Raw genomic sequence first — 18,624 nt, forward strand, 5'->3', positions numbered from 1 at the left:
GTTTCTGGAGCCAGACTGCGCTGCGGCACGAGGGTTCAGGTGATCTGGACACAGGAAGGCGAGGCCTTGTCCGTATGTTCAAAATAGGTTTTAATCATAAGCTTTATATACAAATTGCTGTACAGTCATCTTTTAATAAAGTGAAATAGTGAGTGAAAAGTACAAAACACAAAGCCCCCACGTTCCCCTTAGTGAAGTATCAAAGGATCACTCACAGCCCAAAAGTCCAAAATTAGTGATAAGGTAAGTGGACAGTCTGTAAAACAGGCTAAGGCAAGTGCTGTAAACTGGCTATTAGAGGCGAGCAGGCTGTACTGCAGATCAGAAGCCTGAGTTCCTACTACCCAAACTGGTTCTGTGGAACAGTTAAATGAAATGAATATCGATGGGCCAGAACCTTCTAGTGAACCTGGGAACTCATAAAAACAGTATATATTATGCTAAAAATAGTTTAGCAGTAGTGTAGCTCAGTCTCTCCCACCCCCAATTAAGTATTGACAATACACAAATTCTAAAACATGAAGCTGTTTAAAGCATTAATAAACTGTGAACATATTGCACTAGATAAGTGAACACTTCTGTTTCTCCAAATACATGAGTTGCATTTCCCAGCACAAGCAGGATTAATCCCTGTGGTGCGCAAGGAGCAGGCTCTGCTGTTCCAAGCGACTCAGTCCTGGTGACCACATGTACTCCAAGCTCAGACCCACGTAGAGTTACTGGTCCCGGGATTCGTAGAGGAGCTTTGCAGCCTGCAGATCAGATAAGATCAACACAGTGAGACCTGCTTGGTCCTGTGCCTGGTGGAGCCAAGCCTGAGTGCATTTGAGGGGAGATGGCATGGGCACCCCAGCCGAGGGGGAACAGATTGTGGGAATGGGGGTCAAATGGCAGGACACAGCTTCCTCTGGGAAAGGCAAGCTTTTGCTCTAAGCCAAAGGGCCCAGCCTCCCTGGCCTGGGCTCAGGTACCTTGTGCATGGCCACTAGCCACGCCACCGCCTGCCTCCTGCCCACATTCGCGTCCTCCACCGCTGTCAGCTTCAGCTGGGTCACACCTTCCGTCCCCGGCACTGTATACTGCAGGAACATGCCTGTGGCCCGTGCGTTGCCTCCTGGAGGAGGGAGACGAAGTAAGACGGCCCAAAGGAGACCCTGAGTGCCTAGGTGGTCACCAGCCCCAAGGTGGTGGTGGCCAGGACACCTTCCTAACCTTGTGCTGGTCCCAAGAGTAGCCTGGTGGTGAGGACTGGTGCTCAGGAGCACCCAGGAAACACCATCTCAGGCCTCTGAAGGGAGACCCCAAGCTCACAGGGTAGGTGGGAGAGGGACGAAGACACTCAGCCGGGTGCCCCAGGGCTGGGGACAAACCACCAGAGCCGCATCACCACAAGAGGCCTTGTTCACTAATTGAGGTGCTGCTATGCCCTGGGGCCTGTGGGGGTTCCTGCCTTCAGAGAACCCCCAGACCAGACTGGCTCCTGCAGAGATGCCCACCTGTACCCAGGGCTGGGGGAAAAGGGGAGGCCACCTCGAGAGTGCCCTGGCCACCGACAGGCCAAGCAGATGGTCAGGGCCACAGCTGGCCTCACACCCAGGAGTCGGAGGCCTCAGCCTCTGGGGAGCAGCACAGAGGGGACTGTCAGTACAAAGGCCCAGTGCCAGGGAAATGCCACCCCAGCCTGGTCACGGGCCATCTCCCCAGACCTAGGGGACCCAGGCTCCCCGTCTTTGGGCAGCAGTGACCAGCTGATCCAGTGACAATGACTCAATTCCAGCACTTGCTCCAACAATGAACCGCTCAAGAGAGCGACTCTTCAGGCAGGGCTGGAGTTGAAAGAGACCCATGGGATGCAGCCTCCCATGAACTTAATGACTTGGGAGGGAAGCCCCATCGTGAGCAATCGCTGACCTCTCGGGAGACCCCTCCATCAGACACACGTCCCCCCATCAGCACCCAGGGCCGGCTCTTCTGCCGGTTGGTGGAGTGGGCGTCAAGGCTGCAGCTGCAAGCGCCGGAGGCCCCGGAACCACACTTTTCCTTTCTTCCCCTCCCCCCACCCCCGCCCCCGCGACACAGTTTTTGTTTTTGTTGCCCAGGCTGGAGTGCAGTGGCCCGATCTTGGCTCACCGCACCCTCCGCCTCCCGGGTTCAAGGGATTCTCCTGCCTCAGCCTCCTGAGTAGCTGGGACTACAGGCATGTGCCACCATGCCCAGCCTTTTTTTTTTTTTTCCTCTTTTTTGTAGTTTTAGGAGAGACAGGGTTTCTCCATGTTGGTCAGGCTGGTCTCGAACTCCCGATCTCAGGTGCCCAACTCAGTCTCCCAAAGTGCTAGGATTATAGGTGTGAACCACCGTGTCTGGCTTTTTTTTTCTCTTTTTTTTGGAGTCTCTGTCACCCAGGCTGGAGTGCAGTGGTGGGATCTCGGCTCACTGCAATCTCCGCCTCCTGGGTTCAAGCGATTCTCCTGCCTCAGCCTCCCAAGTAGCTGAGACTACAGGCGCCTGCCACCATGCCTGGCTAATTTTTATATTTTTAGTAGAGACAGGGTTTCACCATGTTGGCCAGGATGGTCTCGAACTCCTGACCTCAGGTGATCCACCCACCTCAGTCTCCCAAAGTGCTGGGGTTACAGGGGCCCACCATGCCGGGCCTCTGGAACCACATTTTCATAAGCCTAGTTCTATGGTTAGGGCACACCCACCCAGCCCCTACACTGGGGAACCTTCCCTATCAGTGTAACGTCCTGCCTGGGCTCTAGAGCAGAGTGACCTGGCTCTGTCCACCGCCTGTGTTTGCTTGATAAAGCACCACTGGACCATAGCCATGGCCGTCTGTCACCCTGTCTTCTGCAGCTGCCTCCACCTTACCACGGCACGTGGCTGGCAAAGGTTTACTATCTGGCCGTGAAAGAATGAGTGTGTGGCCTGCCCTACAGGGCCCAGGCTGGCAGGCGGCCCCCTGGCTGCCTTCAGGTCAGGGGACTGTTACTACTGTCCCCGCCCCCACTGGAAGACGGTGCTGGGGTCTGAAGGGCTCTGCTGAGACTGCGCAGAGTGGGGCTCACTGCACCCCCCAAGCCATCACAAGGGGACACAGTGCCAGAAGCCCTGGGGAGGGTCAGCCCAGGAGAGCAGTCCCGGAGGCTCCATTGCCCCGGCCTCAGGAGCACTGGATGCCCCTAAGCACTGGCCTTCATCTGAGCCTCAGGCTCCCCAGGAGGAGGCAGGCAGAGAGGGGTGCTTGGGGTGACCCCCGCTTCTCCACACCCTACCCTTCGCACCTGGGCGTCTATACCACGCAGCCTGCTCAAGGCAACCAGCTTGACACCATCCCGGCTCCAAACACGTCCCTGAGCTCAGGACAGAGGTGGCAAAACACTGGCCTGGGCATCTCACCTCATCATTCAGGAGGCTGACAGAAGTGCCAGGAGAGTTAGGGGTCCCAGGAGGCCACATTGAGCTGAGGAGTGCCAGGCCTCAGTGGGAAGGGCAAAGTTGGGAGAGGCTCCCGAGGGCAGGTGAGCCCCTGTGAGCACCCATGCCCGCTGGCCTCAGCCAGTTCAGGGCTGGCAGGTACTGACAGAGAGCTGTCAACTGCTGGGTAACCCTCCCCCCGAGACAGAACTGAGAAAGTACATCTGCTGCGGTATCTTCATTTATGCTTTAGAAACCCACGTACCAGACCCAACATCTCTCTTAAGTCAACCAAAAGAAGTGAATTCAGGTTTCACAAAGAACCCTGGCACGGACCACCCCGTGGACAGAAGCCAGGTGGCGAGGGGAGGAACGGGCCCGCCGCATGCAGGGAGCCCCGGCGAGGAGGAAGAGGCTGACCTTCAGAGGCAGGCTGGCTCCCCAGGAGGCTGGTGTAAGCATGAATGTCTTTTTCTATGGCAAGAAGGTGGGCAGGCAGTGGCGAGAAGGAGCACCCAAGAGCCGGTGAGAGAACGGAAAGAAAGCAACATGGGTTACGGCACGCGCATCTGTCAGCACAGTTTGCAGATAACAGGATGCGAGCTCCCCGTCAGCGGAGTTTAGTGGAGAGGCCCAGGCTGGGCCAAAGCTCACCAGGAAAAGCACCAGGGGTTTGGTCTGCACAGATGCCTGCAGGAGGAGGGCTGAAGTGCTGGCTCCCGATGAGCCACCACTCAGACCTTTCTGGGGATCTCAGTTATTGCATTTGGGGCTTTATCCTTGGTTTGAGTCCAACAATAAACGGAATGATACAGCATTTAGAGCAGAGGAAATCATTACGACATGCTGAGGCAAATTTCCCTTTGTGGTCTTACGGTTTAAGTCTCCACTCACCTGGCGAGTTCTAAAGCCACTGAGTAAATACACGCCCCCCAAAGAGGAAAGGCAGGCTGTCCTGGAGACCCAGCAGACCCCGTTCCTCAGGGTGGCTGCCTGATCCCAAAAGTGGACGCTCCTCTTGTCACCCATGCATGGCACCAAACCCTCCTGGCTTAGGAAAGGACGTGCTGGCATTTACCTCCAGGAGGGAAGCCTTCTGTGAGGAGCTGCACGGTGGAAATGTGCACAATTTCGATTTCATAGTGGCTGTCTCCATCCAGAAACAAGTATCTACATCAAATAAAAGTGTCCAAATCGGGTCACTCTCAGGCTCTGTGCCACCGAGGCTCCCGGTCTGTGACAGTGCTGCCCCGTGCCAAGCAGAATCTGGCTCTTACCTCTGGTTATTGGAAAGACGACAAATCATAGTTTCGGGTTTCTCTGAGTTTCCAAACGTGACGAGGAAGGTGGCTCCTTGGGAACACAAAAGCAAATGTGAGAACAGGGTCTGCTTCTTTTCCACCTAACCCTTCCCACGAGTACCAGCAGGAGACGCACACACAGAGGACACAGTGAAAACATCAAGAAACAAACCACAGCTTTGTTCTAAGGACCTCTTCAGCTGAGCAAAAAGGCAGTCATGGATCAAGGGTTTAAGAGGTAAACGAAAAGGTGCTGCTCTAAACAGGTTCTGCTTGCTTACAAAGCTCCTAGAAATTGTTTTACATCCTTCAAAGGATGCAGGGAATCCATCACCAAGGTCCAGATCAAAGCACAATAAACCCCTCTGCTCGCAGGTCCTAAGAGCTGGCAGGACCAAGACAGCAGAAAGGAAGCACAACAAAGGCCACTGTCCAGCCAGGCACCATGCCCGTTTCACACAGGATGGAGCTGTGGGCGGGAAGGCAGGTGGTCCCAGACCCCATGGTGGGCAAGCTGGGGACAGGAGGCTGGGACGGAGTGGCCAGAGGTGGGCGGGCAGTGGGGAGAAGGCGCTGCTCAGAGATTCCAGGGAGGCACAACGTAAGCCCCCGGAGAACGCCCTTCTCCCACACCAGGTCCCCAGAGATGGCTCAAAACCGGGTCTGCATCGTGCTACCGGGCAAAGGTCTACGGACCCTCATCAAGGAGCCACGGTGGTCGCAAAGGCCCGAGCGCCGGCGCCGGGTTCCACCTGGGGGAGGTGCTGCCTGGGCCCAGGGCCTCCCCTCCCACCTGACGGACGTGCCCAGCGGAGTCAGCACCCACATTTTAGACGACATTCCGCCTCTGAAGAGAAGGGAAGGCTCTATAACTGCTTCCAAACGAATCCAGAAGAAAACAGGGAAGGGAGGGAAGGCGAGAGAACGTCAAAGAGAAGCAGAACGCCCTGTGCACAGCCCACAGCATCGCCACAGACACGAGAGCCGGCTGGCGGTGCGCGCAGGCCTGCAGGACCCGCGTCCTTACCGCTCAGGAGCACTTTGAGCTGCTTGTCGTAGAACTCCGCCTCCTTGTGGGACACCAGGGCGCACTCCGCGCACTGCCGCACGGGGTCCACAAAGCACATGCGCCGCAGCGGCACCTTCTGGCTGCAGCACCTGTCGCAGAAGCACTTCCCGCAGCGGCGACAGTGGTGCTGGGCAGATGCGGGAGGATTGGCAGTGAGGAGGGGCAGGGGACAAGCGGCCCCGGGTGTGGACCCTGCTGGCCTGGCACTGCCCGGGCCGCGCCTAAACGCGAGGCCCCCCTGCTGGCTGCTGCACACACGCACCTCCTGACGCCAGCCCCTGAGCTCCCCACCACACAGCAGGGCTTCGCCTCACCTGGGAAATGAGGCCCTTTTTTCAAAATTGTGGATCAAAATGGCTGTTTTTCAGCTCTTTCTTTCAACTACCCAAGTCCCACTGCTTAGGACGCCCTCGGGCCTCGGGGCGCCATGAGCTGGGCACACATTAGGGGCAACACACTTAGCGAGGGCAAAGCAGGACAGGGCAGGGTAAGAGGTAGGTGCACAGGCCTCGCAAGCTGCATCCCCACCCCATGGCATCCAGCAGAATCAGCCCAGTCACTTTCCACGGAAACAGGGCACGGCTGACACTCAAAACGAGCCATAATGGCTGGGTGCGGTGGCTCACCCCTATAATCCCAGCACTTTGGGAGGCTGAGGTGGGAGGATCATCTGAGGTCAGGAGTTCTAGACCAGCCTGGCCAACATGGTGAAACTCCATCTCTACTAAAAATACAAAAATTAGCCGGGCATGGTGGTGGGTGCCTGTAATCCCAGCTACTCAGGAGGCTGAGGCAGGAGAATCCCTCGAACCCAAGAGGCAGAGGTTGCAGTGAGCCGAGATGGAGCCACTGCACTCCAGCCTGGGCAACAAGAGCAAAACTCCGCCTCAGAAAAAAAAAAAAAAAAAACGAGCCACAAGATGACATCCGTCCCCTGCCAGAAGGGGCAGCTGTCCTGTTAGGGCCCCTCCCCTCTTCCCACCACCCCCACTCAGCAGCCTCAGCTCACCTTTCTGGTGAGAAAGTCAAACTTGGCGTCACACTGCATACATCTCCGACACTAGGAAAGAGACGACAAAGCGTTAAAACCCAGCTTAGTCACTCACCATGTCGCTGGGGCAGGACCTCAGGCTGCTGAGAAAGCTGGGCCCTGCTACCTCCCCCCACACCCAAGCGGCCTGAGGCAGGCAGGCTTGTGACGCAGGATGGTGGACTGGTCGCCTGTGCCCAGGCTCCAGAGCCAATGCAGTGGGATGCAGGCTGCTCCGAGGCCTGCAGGAGATGCACCCAGCGTACCCATGGGGTCTGGGCCTGAGGTGGGCTTGGGGTTTGACTGTCTTGCAGCAGAACGTGCATCCCGGCATTTCAGGTCCCTCCACACTGGACCCAACAGCAGTTCACCTTAGCAACACCTTTTTGGCCCTGGTCCTGTTACTGGAACCAAAGAGCAACGCCGTGAAGAGACTAGGAAACCCACAGCAGGAGCCAACCTAAACCCCTAAACCAGGGAAGGCTGTGCTAGCACCCACTTCACAAACGAGGCGGGCATGGGGACCTGCTGATTCTGGGGCTGCGCGCCAGCCGGCAAAAGTCCAGGTATCTGAGACATAAAGCTTATTATTCTGGTTCTTTACTTGGAGTCCTGGCGTGCGTGCCCTGACCCCCGCCTGTGAAGGAACCCCTGGAAGCAGCTGAAGCACACACAGGCTGGTGTGTGTCATGGGGACGCATGTCAGACCTGGGGACGCCCTGAAGATGCTTCCTCACCTGGAGGACCCAGGCGCAGAGAAGCTCCGAGACGCACAAGCCAGGGCTCACAAGGCTGGACTTTCTTGGCAAACACAGTTCTATGCACACAGAATGTACAAACGCAGACAGAAACAGGAAGGTGACTGGGCTCAGGGCCCACCAGGAATTCTGACCACACAAGACCTGGGAACTGGGCAGGTGGCCATGGGGCTCACTTTCCCCAAGGGGTCACAGCAGGCCTGAAGCCCCATGGCAAGGTGGTGCTGTCCTGGCACTGGGGATGCCCTCTGGGAAGACGTCCTCCTCTGCCTCACCACAGCAGCCAGGAGGCAACCATCCTGAGGGCGGGGTTATTTCTGCTGAGTTGGAATCACATCTGAAGTTTCTTCAGCTGCCTCACTAGAGCCTCAGAATTACCCTTGAAATTATCTAAGGGGCTGGGCGCGGTGGCTCATGTCTGTAATCCCAGCACCTTGAGAGGATGAGGTGGGCGGATCACCTGAGCCCAGGAGACCAGCCTGGGCAACATGGTGAGACCCCATCACTACCAAAAGAAAAAAACAAAATTACTGGTGTGGTGGTGCACACCTGCAGTCCCAGCCACTTGGGAGGCTGAGGTGGGAGGATCACTTGAGCCCAGGAGAAGAGGTTGCAGTGAGCTGTAATCACGCCACTGAACTCCAGCCTGGGTTACAGAATGAGAGCCTGTTCCAGGAAAAAAAAAAAAAAAAAAATTGTCTAACGGCTGTTCAGGGGGCCTCATTTCATGTTTAACACTCAGAGTCCCAGAGTGATGGCCGGGTGCCACTGAAATCCAGGGGACCACAGACCCTGTGGCCATCTGCTGGGCGTTGTTAGGTCACTGTGGCCATAAGGAAATAAAGAAGTATATTCTCTTTACGAAGCTGTGACAGTCACACCAAGAGCGGCTGTGCCCAGGAGGGAGAGAGGAGGCGCGATGGCCCGGCCCAGCTGTGTGGTGCCTGGTGCACACCGGCAGGGCTTGGTCAAGGCTAGAGGAGAAGGTGCCTTCTTCATGAATTGTTTCAAACAAACGCACACCGCCTGGGCCTATGGGCCGCGGGGTGGCCAGAGCCTTTCATATGTGGGGAACAGGTTAAGTATGACGCCTCAACACAGGAGAGCAGGGCAACCCGGAAGATGCCAGATGGCAAAGAAGCCCACTCTGAAAACAGCCCTCTGCAGCCTGCGCACCTCAGATGCTTGGTCGGTCTAAGAGTGAAGGTGGAATTGAAATCAATCACTTAGAAATAAAACAGATTTAAGATGCTCCCTGAATTTCCACTGCTTCACTTGACTAGACAAAAAAATTGTCACCAAAGCGCAGGGTACGTTTACTAAGCACCCAGAGACACACATGTGGTGGTCTATGCTGAAGCCCCCACCTGACGCTGCGCTCTGAGCCCTTGCCAGGAGGCCCTCACTGAAGAGGCCACAAGCCCGAGGCCACGCCCCACTGTGGGCAGCCATGGCCACCCGGCCAACTCCTTAGAAGAACCAGCCAGGCCTCAAGCTCCCGTGAGGGCTGCAGAGACCTCAGGACTGGCCACAGCCCAGCTTCTTGCAGCAGCCCCAGATGGAGCGCGGCCCAGTGAGGTGCCTGCTTTTGAGGGGCCCAGGTCCCAGCTGTGCCTGCCGTCTCCACTTAGAACAGCAAGCCGGATGCATTTACCACTTGCAGGGGGTTCCTAGCTCGAACCTCCTCATGACCACGGGACGAAGTCACCGTGAACACGCTCGCCCTCGGCACCAAAGGCACGGAACTCCCAAACCTCAGCTGGGAAGGCTCCGTCCTGGCCTGGCTGCCTCCTGCTCACTGCAGATGGCAGGGGGGCCCTGACACCGGCATGAGCGCAGCATGAGGATGCCGCCATCACCGCCGGCTCCCCCGCTCTAACAGCAGGGACTCCAATCCAAGGCGAAGACATTCAGACCTGCTCTGAAGGAAATCTGTGCCACCGTGCATTCTTTTTTCTTTTTTCTTTTTTTTTTTTTTTTGAGACGGAGTCTTGCTCAGTCGCCCAGGCTGGAGTGCGGTGGCGAGATCGGCTCACTGCAAGCTCCGCCTCCCGGGTTCACGCCATTCTCCTGCCTCAGCCTCCCGAGTAGCTGGGACTACAGGCGCCGCCACTATGCCCAGCTAATTTTTTTGTATTTTTAGTAGAGACGGGGTTTCACCGTGTTAGCCAGGATGGTCTTGATCTCCTGACCTCGTGATCCGCCCATCTCGGCCTCCCGAAGTGCTGGGATTACAGGCGTGAGCCACCGCGCCCGGCCACTGTGCATTCTTTTAACAGAGTAAAGGACACTTTTGCCATGAAAATGGTGGTCCGCGGATTCGGTGAGCCGGTACAGCCTTTTTCAAAGCTGGGCCTCGGTGCTGCCCACCCACTCCCCAACAGGCCCTTCAGCAGCACATGGGGGCTGTGGGACCCAGGACGCCTCGCCTCCCTCAGCTTCATGAGAACAAGACCCTCGTGCTCTGGGGCCCTTGGTAAGGATGAAACAAGAAGGTCCCAGCGAGGCTGCCGCCTGGTGTGACAAGCACACCCCACTTTGGTCCTCGCTGTCAGAGACCTAGGTGGTGGGTGGTGAACTAGAAACAGGTGTGGGTTAAATGAACCAGCGACCGAATGGTGTGACTCAAAGGGGTCCTCTTGGGAGAGGTGGAGGGTCTTTTTGCTTCTGATGATTAAGGACTCGGATGAATATTGACCAAGAATCATCCACGTTCAAAGCACAGTAATACTCAAAAGAGATGTAAGAGAAGACCTTCGCTCCATGAAGTCCCCTTTTCCCTTCCGGGGGGAGGAGGGGGCCCCCAAACGAGACCAGGAATTACCTGGCGAGCATAAACTGAGGGCCTGAAGTCTCAAAACGGAGGCAGACTGGAGGTGGCCACAGCATTACCAAGCCACACACGAGTTCAAACGTCTTATCTAACGTGAGAGCCGCCTCAGAGCTCCGTCAAGGACAGACGGGCTGTGCTGGCACCGACAAGCAGCTGACAGGGCTCGGCCCCTCGGTAGGAAAGCTGCTCCCACACGCATGGCACTGTTCCAGCCCCAACTCCGGGCCGGCAAACACGGCTGCGGCTGATTCCACAACAAGGCAGGCAAGGCCTGTGGGGTCACCAGGGCCGAGCACCTTCTGAAACACAGGCCCCTGGGTCTGAGCCGCGGTGGGGACCTGGTGGCCGCCCAATCCTCCAGCGCCTCTGACATGGCTGCACAGCCTCCCTGGGGTCTGGGGGCCCAGCCATGGATCCTCCACCACCCTGCCCTGATCCTCTCCCTCACAGGCATGGGGACTCTCCCCTGCCCTGCACCCCTCCTCTGGGAAGTCCAGCCCCTTCTCTGAGCCCCAGAAGATGTCAGTGCGGAGGAGTTGCTCCGATGTGGTGCCGTCACAGCCGCCACCCTCACCGTGTCCCCACCACCCTGCGCTCTGCAAAGGTAGGGCCTCCCTCCAGCCTGCAGGACCCACACACGCAGCACAAGAAGCCTGCAGCCCCTCCACAGGGGGCTCAGAGACAGTCCACATCGGGTGCCAAGTGCCCACTGTGCTTAGTTGGCAAAACAGAGTCTGGTGGTCCTGGTACTCTGCAGATGCTTCTGGAAGGAGTCCTCTGGGGTCCACAGCCACATGTGTGGGAGCCTCACTGGGGGAGGACAGAGGTCCCGGTTGTGGCGCACATCAGGGGCCCTTCGGACGCCATTCTGCAGCAAGGACTGGCCCCTCGTGACCCACACGCGGGCCTCATCCCTGCCGAGTTCCATGTCGCCACTGCCCCAACTCAGGCAGGTCCTGAGCTTTATGAGATCCCACGACCAGCCTTTTTCTGTTTCCCTTTGCTTTTAAGCTGCTTCCTGGACTTGGAAACCAGGTCTGGCCCGCCCCAGCCTTCTGGAAGCATCTACAAAGTCCAGCTCGCAGCTCTGCCAGGGGCTCCCTGCCCACAGGCTGTGGGCATGGTCTGACTGTTCCCCGCCCTCACTGTGCTGCGGCCCAGCCCTGCCATTGCCCTCGAATGGGCCTGTTGGTTCCGGAACGCTCTGCCCGCTGTGCGGTGGCACAGTCCCTGCCTCTGTGTGGTGGTCCCTTCCCTGACCCCAGACGTCCACTAGCCACAGAATCCACTAGAATCTGCTAGAGAAAGCTTCACGGGGGTTTAACTCTGAGCTTAAGCAAACACAAAGCCACGTTATCACCAGGTTCCAGTGAGAATAACTGTTGACGGTCTCTCCGTGGTGACCCCGGCCCACAGTGCCCGACAGGAGGGGGTCCTCTCAATATTCTCAGCAAATGGTGCTGACAGAGGACTGCTTTTCACATTTACTGTGTAGTCTGTGTTTGGGCAAGTTGAAAGGCCAATTTCTAAATGTAAGACCACACTGCTGGAGCCGTGGCTCATGCCTGTAATCCCAGCACTTTGGGAGGCTGAGGCAGGAGGATCACTTGAGCCCAGGAGTTTAAGACTAGCCTGGGCAACACAGCGAGACCCTGTCTCTAGGAACATTTTTTTTTAAAATGAGCCAGGCGTGGTGGTGCACACCTGTAGTCCCAGCTACTTGGGAGGCAGAGCTGGGAGGATGGCTTGAGCCCAGGAGGTCAAGGCTGCAGTGAGCCATGTTCATATCACTGCACTCCAGCCTGGGAAGCAGAGTGAGACCCTGTCTCAAAAAAAAAAAAAAAAAGGCCGGGCATGGTGGCTCAAGCCTGTAATCCCAGCACTTTGGGAGGCCGAGACGGATGGATCATGAGGTCAGGAGATCGAGACCATCCTGGCTAACACGGTGAAACCCCATCTCTACTAAAAAATACAAAAAACTAGCCGGGCGAGGTGGCGGGCGCCTGTAGTCCCAGCTACTCGGGAGGCTGAGGCAGGAGAATGGCGTGAACCCGGGAGGCGGAGCTTGCAGTGAGCTGAGATCCGGCCACTGCACTCCAGCCTGGGCGACAGAGCGAGACTCCGTCTCAAAAAAAAAAAAAAAAAAGAGAGACAGACCACACCTAGGATGTGCTCCCTTAAAAATATAAGTGATCCAGAAGTTTATTACTCTAAATAACCAATGAGCTTAGATGTATAAATTTTTAAATAAGGTAATTTCCTATTGATTATATTAGTGAAAGAAATTTTAAAAATTATCAGTAGAGCAATTGAATATGAAATAAAGCAGTGGATGAAGACATAAGGTAAAACTGCTGCCAAATGCCTACCCCGTCATAAGCACGCTCCACAAAGGAAGCACAGGCACAGCAAGCCGGGCACCAGACCAGGCTCCCACCAGCGCCTCCTTTAATTGGACCCAGCAGCTCTGATGTTCAGTGAAACAGCTATTTTAGGAGCTAGGGAGAACACACCAAAGCCCAGAAATCAAGCGTGATTCATCCGTTTCCACCGTAGGTGGCCGGCGGTGTCTGGAATGCCAGCCTCTCAGTCTGTGTCACATCCCAGGTACACATGTGTCACCACCAGGGTGGGCTGGGGCAGACTTTCAAACCAGCACATTCGCCGGGGAAACCAAAACCTCCAAGAACAACCCAATAAAGCAGGCCTCAAGACGTTTAGTGAGGAAAATGAATAAATAAATAATAAAGGTGTTTAGTGAGGGCCACGAGGCCAGAGGTGCAGCCTGTGACAAACACACACAGACAAAGAGGGAGAGTGAGGCAGGGTCAGCTCGGGCAGTGACCCTAATAACACCCATCTGCTGCCCGACCCTCTTGCCCAAGCCAACCAGAAAAGCCCGCTAAGGACAGACACTGCCCCCTGGGATGGACGGCGGGGCCCAGGTGCTCTCCAGGAGCCCTCTGTGCCCTGTGCAGTGGCATCACAGAGGCAGCCTCCGCCCAGGCCTCTCTGGGGCGGGCACTCACTTCCACAGGAGGCCTCCACGGCCACCTTGCAGGGCCCAGCACAGGCTGGGTGGGTAGCTGAATGGACACAGAAGGAGCTGTCTCAAGGGAAGTGGGGCTAAGAGGGAGTGAGGACCAGGGCAGGCGCATGGAGACGGCTCCCAGTGAAATTTCGGAACACACTTCCCCTGGCTACCTACAGGAGTCAGAGCCCTCGGCGCTTGTCCACTCCTTGCTAGTCCAGTAAACCAACAACTGACTCACACCCACCTTGCCAGATGACATGCTCGGAGGTGGTCAAGGCAGATGCCATAAACTAAGCTTCCCAGTGGGTAAGCAAGCAATGAAAGAAGAAACCAGGCCAGGCATGGTGGCCACACCTGTAATCCCGGCACTTTGGGAGGCCGAGGTGGGAGGACTGCTTGAGCTCAGGAGTTTCAGACCAGCCTGAGCAACATAGCATGACCCTGTCTCTACAAAATAAAACTTAAAAGTTAGCTGGGTGTGGTGGCGGGTGCCTATGGTTCCAGCTACTCGGGAGGCTGAGGCAGGAGAATCGCTTGAACCCGGGAGGCGATGGTTGAAGTGAGCCGAGATCGCGCCATTGCACTCCAGCCTGGGCGACAGTGAGACTCCGTCTCAAACAAAACAAAAAAGAGAAATCATGAAACCCATCGTTCCTCCACGGTGGGAGCAGACACCAGCACAGAGCTCCTTAGAGACCTGCAGGTCGAGACCCGCTCCCCTACTCTAATGCAACAGCAACAGCCCCTCGAGGGTCACAGGGCAGCTCCTCAGAACCAGCACCCGGCCCACCTGCCAAGAGTGGGGTTTGACAGCACGCAAGAAACCAAAAGCACCTCCACCCTCAATGTCAATATCATCTGTAAGCATAGTTTAGGGAGTTTAAATGGATGTTCAAAAAAAGTTACCATAAAAAGAACCAAATTTCAGGACATATGCCTGCCCTCCCTTTGAGGCTGGGGTGACAAAGGACAGTCAGGCCCCATCATGCACTGAGCTCCCACACGACAGTGAGAAGTGTCACCCACTGGCTGGTGGGGCTCCCACAGTCAACTAATTCTCAGCCCCCCAAGAACTCGTCAATCAGAAAACAACTCAAATACATGTATCAATGCACCTTTAGTGAAACACAATCATGTTTACATGGTAGAGCGTAACTCCTACAAACAGAAAAGGAGCCCATGTCAAAGATTTAACTCATTAGTTAATGAGAGAACCAATAAGATTAAAAACCCAGTTCCAAGGAGGACCCAAAGAGCAGACACGGATACAGGCCATGAGGAAGGAAGACAGGAGTTGTAAACTGGCTCGCCTTACAGGGACCCCACGGTGGGGTGAGAGAGGATGTCAACTTCACCTCTGAGGGACAAAATCTACTTGCATCTCAGGGACTAGAAACATGTGCGTTACTATCAGTTTTCTAGAATTTCAAGCTGTCAGACAGTTTGAAGATGGTGACAGGTGCAGACACGGTGATCACATCCCGGGAGGGCTACGCTAAAGGCGGCCTGGCCTCCCACAGGATGCCCGGGAATCCTTTTTCGTGGCTTCAAAGCCTCAGTTTTACCTAACATCAGTAAAAGCTCTCCAGCCTGGGTGACACAGCAACATCCTGTCTCAAACAAGAAAAAGATCTTAGCCAGCCACAGGGACCCTTGAGAAGCTCGCCGGTGTCCCTGGCAGTATCTCACGAGGCTGCTGGTTCCCAAACACCTGAGGAGGCTCTGGCAGCCCCTGGCACCTCACAAGGGTGAGCCTTACCCAAGCGCTGAGATCCTGGAAAACAATTGTGAAACCCCCCACCCTGCAGTGTGCTGGGACAGCCTTCCGCCGAGAACCACCCTCCCCATACGAGCCAGAGATCACAAATGTCCCCATGTCCCCCTTGTTTACCTACAACAAGGCCCTCCAAATTCCCTTTCTCTGCCCCAGAAAACACTGGCCAGAAATTCTCCTCATGATCAACTGGAACACAATTCCCTTATCTGGACTTTTTTTTTTTTTTGAGACAGAGTCTTGCTGTGTCGCCCAGGCTGAAGTGCAGTGGCACTATCTTGGCTCACTGCAACCGCCTCTTCCCGGTTCAAGTGATTCTCCTGCCTCAGTCTCCCGAGTAGCTGGGATATAGGCACACACCACCACACCGGACTACTTTTTGTATTTTTATTTTTATTTATTTATTTTTTTTGAGACAGAGTCTCGCTTAGTCACCCAGGCTGGAGTGCAGCGGCACAATCTCAGCTTACTACAACCTCTGCTTCCTGGGTTCAAGTGATTCTCCTGCTTCAGTCTCCCGAGTAGCTGGGATACAGGCACACACCACCACACCGGACTACTTTTTGTATTTTTATTTTTATTTATTTTTTTTTTTTGAGACAGTCTCGCTTGGTCACCCAGGCTGGAGTGCAGCGGCACAATCTCAGCTTACTGCAACCTCTTTCCTGGGTTCAAGTGATTCTCCTGCTTCAGCCTCCCGAGTAGCTGGAATTATAGGCACACACCATCACGCCCACCTAATTTTTATATTCTGGCCTCAGCTCTCTGATCTGCTGGAGGTCCTGACCCTCCACTGGCCCATCCCACCTCCCCAGCTTGATTCTTTCTAGCCTTGGCCACTCCTTCCTGCAAAAGAAAAGCCCTGTCTGGCCTGGCCTGTGAGACCCTCACAGAACTCAGGGTCCCCTGTTCTCCCTGCTGCACAGCCCCAGAGGCCTCTAGCAACAGTCCTCACTTCAGATCTCTCCTCATCCGAGTCCAGGCTCGTGATCAGACACGCACATGCTCTCTCCTCCCTGGTTCTGAATCTAGAGTATCCATCAAGGTGTCGACCTGCCAGCATGGAGCTGCGGTCACTGCTCTGCCAGCGTCACGGATGGGAGGTGGGAGGGGTGCACAGCGGCAACGATTTTAAGGATAAAACTCAGGATCTTAGCTGCTTATGACAAGCCCAGATGGCTGCACGCCCGGACCGCCCACCCCCAAGCCCACTGCCTTGCGTCAGTGTCGGGTATTTGATGGCAGAGTCAGACAAGCCCCAGAGATCATCTGAGGCTTCCTTCACACCCCCAAAGCACCTCTATCCAAACTGGTGTCGCACGAAGCTTTACACACCGCCTCTGCCTCCCCTGCCCCACAGGTTCTTGAGGAGGCACAGACTGGAGAAACGATTCTCAACTGGTTCTGCATCAGAGCTCCTTGAGAATCTGAGAGCTGCAGGCCACCTCTCTGAGAAAGGCACACATTCCCCAGGGGGGTTTGCAGCATTTTAAAGGGATAACCCTCATGGGCCCAAACTGATAAACCAGCCCCAGGTCAGGCATCTGGTATTCCGGAGCTGAGCAATGGGCTGGACTCAGACTCCCCTGGCTAAGGACAGAGCTGGAATGAAAATGAATCAACACGTTTACAGATATGACGATGATGCCAATCGGCACACGGCCACCAAGCCAAGGACAATGTTACCCACCTGCCAAGTTCTACCAAAATCTCCTCTCCCCGTGACGAACCACCACAAATAAACCTATTTCCCACAACGAGTTATCTGCACATTTGAGTCACCTCCTGACAATCACCTTAGCAGCCCCAAGCACACAGCCAACACAGCGTGGCTCAGTGTCCCCTTCAGCACCGCCACATGCCTGCCAGGCGACTCTTACAGTAGTGTCCCCTCGAGCTATTGCAACTAAAGCTGGACTTTATTCCAAATCTTCCAGCCCTCACTGCCCCGTTCTAAGTTCCTCCAGAACACTGTCTTTGGTCACTTCTGGCCTGTAAGACCATGCTCCAATAAAATTCACAACACAAAACTCAAAGACAAAGTCCATCTTCACTAGAATGGTTTCTCTGTCCCCCAAGCCCGCCCAATGCTAGGACCTTCTTCAGCTGCTCAGATCCCAATTAATCATCCAAACATGGTGGGGGGCTCTGGAGAGGCATCCTGCCACCACATCAACATGGGAAGAAATCTTCTCTTCCACCAGGGGTACCACCTTGACTCAAGTGTTTCAACTCCACTCGGTCGGAAGTCACCGCGGGACTTCCACAGTGCCTCAGCAGAGGTCACAAAGAAAGGTGGGGGAAAATGCTAAACGATTCAGCTGATACCAAAAGGGCTCTGGAAGAGAGAATGAAGGAGGGGAACACAGTGGTTAACTAAAAAACAGAACTGTACGATCAGTGCATGTGTACAGTAGGGAGAAAGAAATTGTGCTTTGCTGGAAACTTCTGCCTCGTCTCGGCCACACTTTCTCACGTGCTCCATACGGTTCATACAGATGTGGAGTATTTCTGTGCTATTAAGAGTTCATTACACCATAAATACATACAATTTTCACTTGTCAACTTAAAAGTAAAATTTAAAAAAGATGTCATAGGCGGATGATTAGGGGGAAAGTGTCTAAAAAGACTCCTTAGGGTGGCGATACTGGGGAGAGGTGAGCAGCACTGATCTCAACTCTTCAGGACACGCTTGCATACACTGTAGATGCTGAGACACTTCCCGAGTCACTCGAATTCCGTCCTGTCCCCGAGGCTCTGTGGTCGCCCACCTCCCCACCAGGCCTCCGACCAAGCTTCAATGAACGCAGTCAATCAGTGCTACTTTGACTTCCTGAACCTAGTTCCAACGTCTGCTTAGTTCTCTCACTGAGGGAATTAAACGAATCTGTAACATGTGTTAAGCATGAAAGTCATATTACAAAAATTATCTTTCTCCCCCAATTTTTTTTTATCGTGGTTAAAATCCACAGAACAGAAACTGGACACACCTGTTAGCACACAGGCAGTGGGATTAAATGCACTCAGGGCCTTCCTAGCTGGCCAATGGGCTGGTGTGAGGCAAAGGCACCTCCGATCAGGTCACAGGGAACCCCACGGGAGACCCAGGGGACCGCCTGGCTCAGGGACCCCCCGCCCCCGCTCCAATTGCTGCAGGAGTGGCCTGGGCAACTCCCGCCGTGTCGAGGCCTAAGGGAAACGCATGCAGATCTGCGGTCTCCTTCAAACTGTCCAGTGGGCGACTGCTATCTCGCTTCCGAGGTGGAGGGTGGTGTAGACGAAAGGGAAGTGGGGGCAGCCAGGCCCGCAGAGTGGGTCCTGGCCCTCCTCCCGGCCCGGCTTCTGAGCAGGAGATGGCTTCGGAACCCGCCGCCCGCCCGAGGCACCGACGTCTCCCCCGATTCCCGG

General features: G+C 55.4%; 1 protein-coding gene across 2 annotated transcripts; it reads right to left on the reverse strand.

Annotated features, from left to right (window-relative positions):
• Positions 1–69: 69 nt before the first annotated feature.
• Positions 70–6,849, reverse strand: ZFYVE21 (zinc finger, FYVE domain containing 21). Of its 2 annotated transcripts, XM_011991569.1 has the most exons (7): positions 6,797–6,849; positions 5,746–5,914; positions 4,695–4,770; positions 4,496–4,587; positions 3,838–3,891; positions 972–1,114; positions 70–752 (listed from the first exon to the last, which is right to left on the reverse strand). In XM_011991569.1, the coding sequence occupies exons 1-7, from the start codon at positions 6,833–6,835 to the stop codon at positions 717–719; spliced, it is 609 nt and encodes a 202-aa protein (XP_011846959.1). In that variant the 5' UTR covers positions 6,836–6,849; the 3' UTR covers positions 70–716. The 2 variants fall into 2 exon arrangements, with proteins under 2 accessions (XP_011846959.1, XP_011846960.1); XM_011991570.1 differs by lacking the exon at positions 3,838–3,891.
• Between the last annotated feature and the right edge of the window lie 11,775 nt (positions 6,850–18,624).

This window comes from Mandrillus leucophaeus, unplaced genomic scaffold (genome assembly GCF_000951045.1).
Source record: "Mandrillus leucophaeus isolate KB7577 unplaced genomic scaffold, Mleu.le_1.0 Scaffold4, whole genome shotgun sequence".
NCBI classification, from domain to species: Eukaryota; Metazoa; Chordata; class Mammalia; order Primates; family Cercopithecidae; genus Mandrillus; species Mandrillus leucophaeus.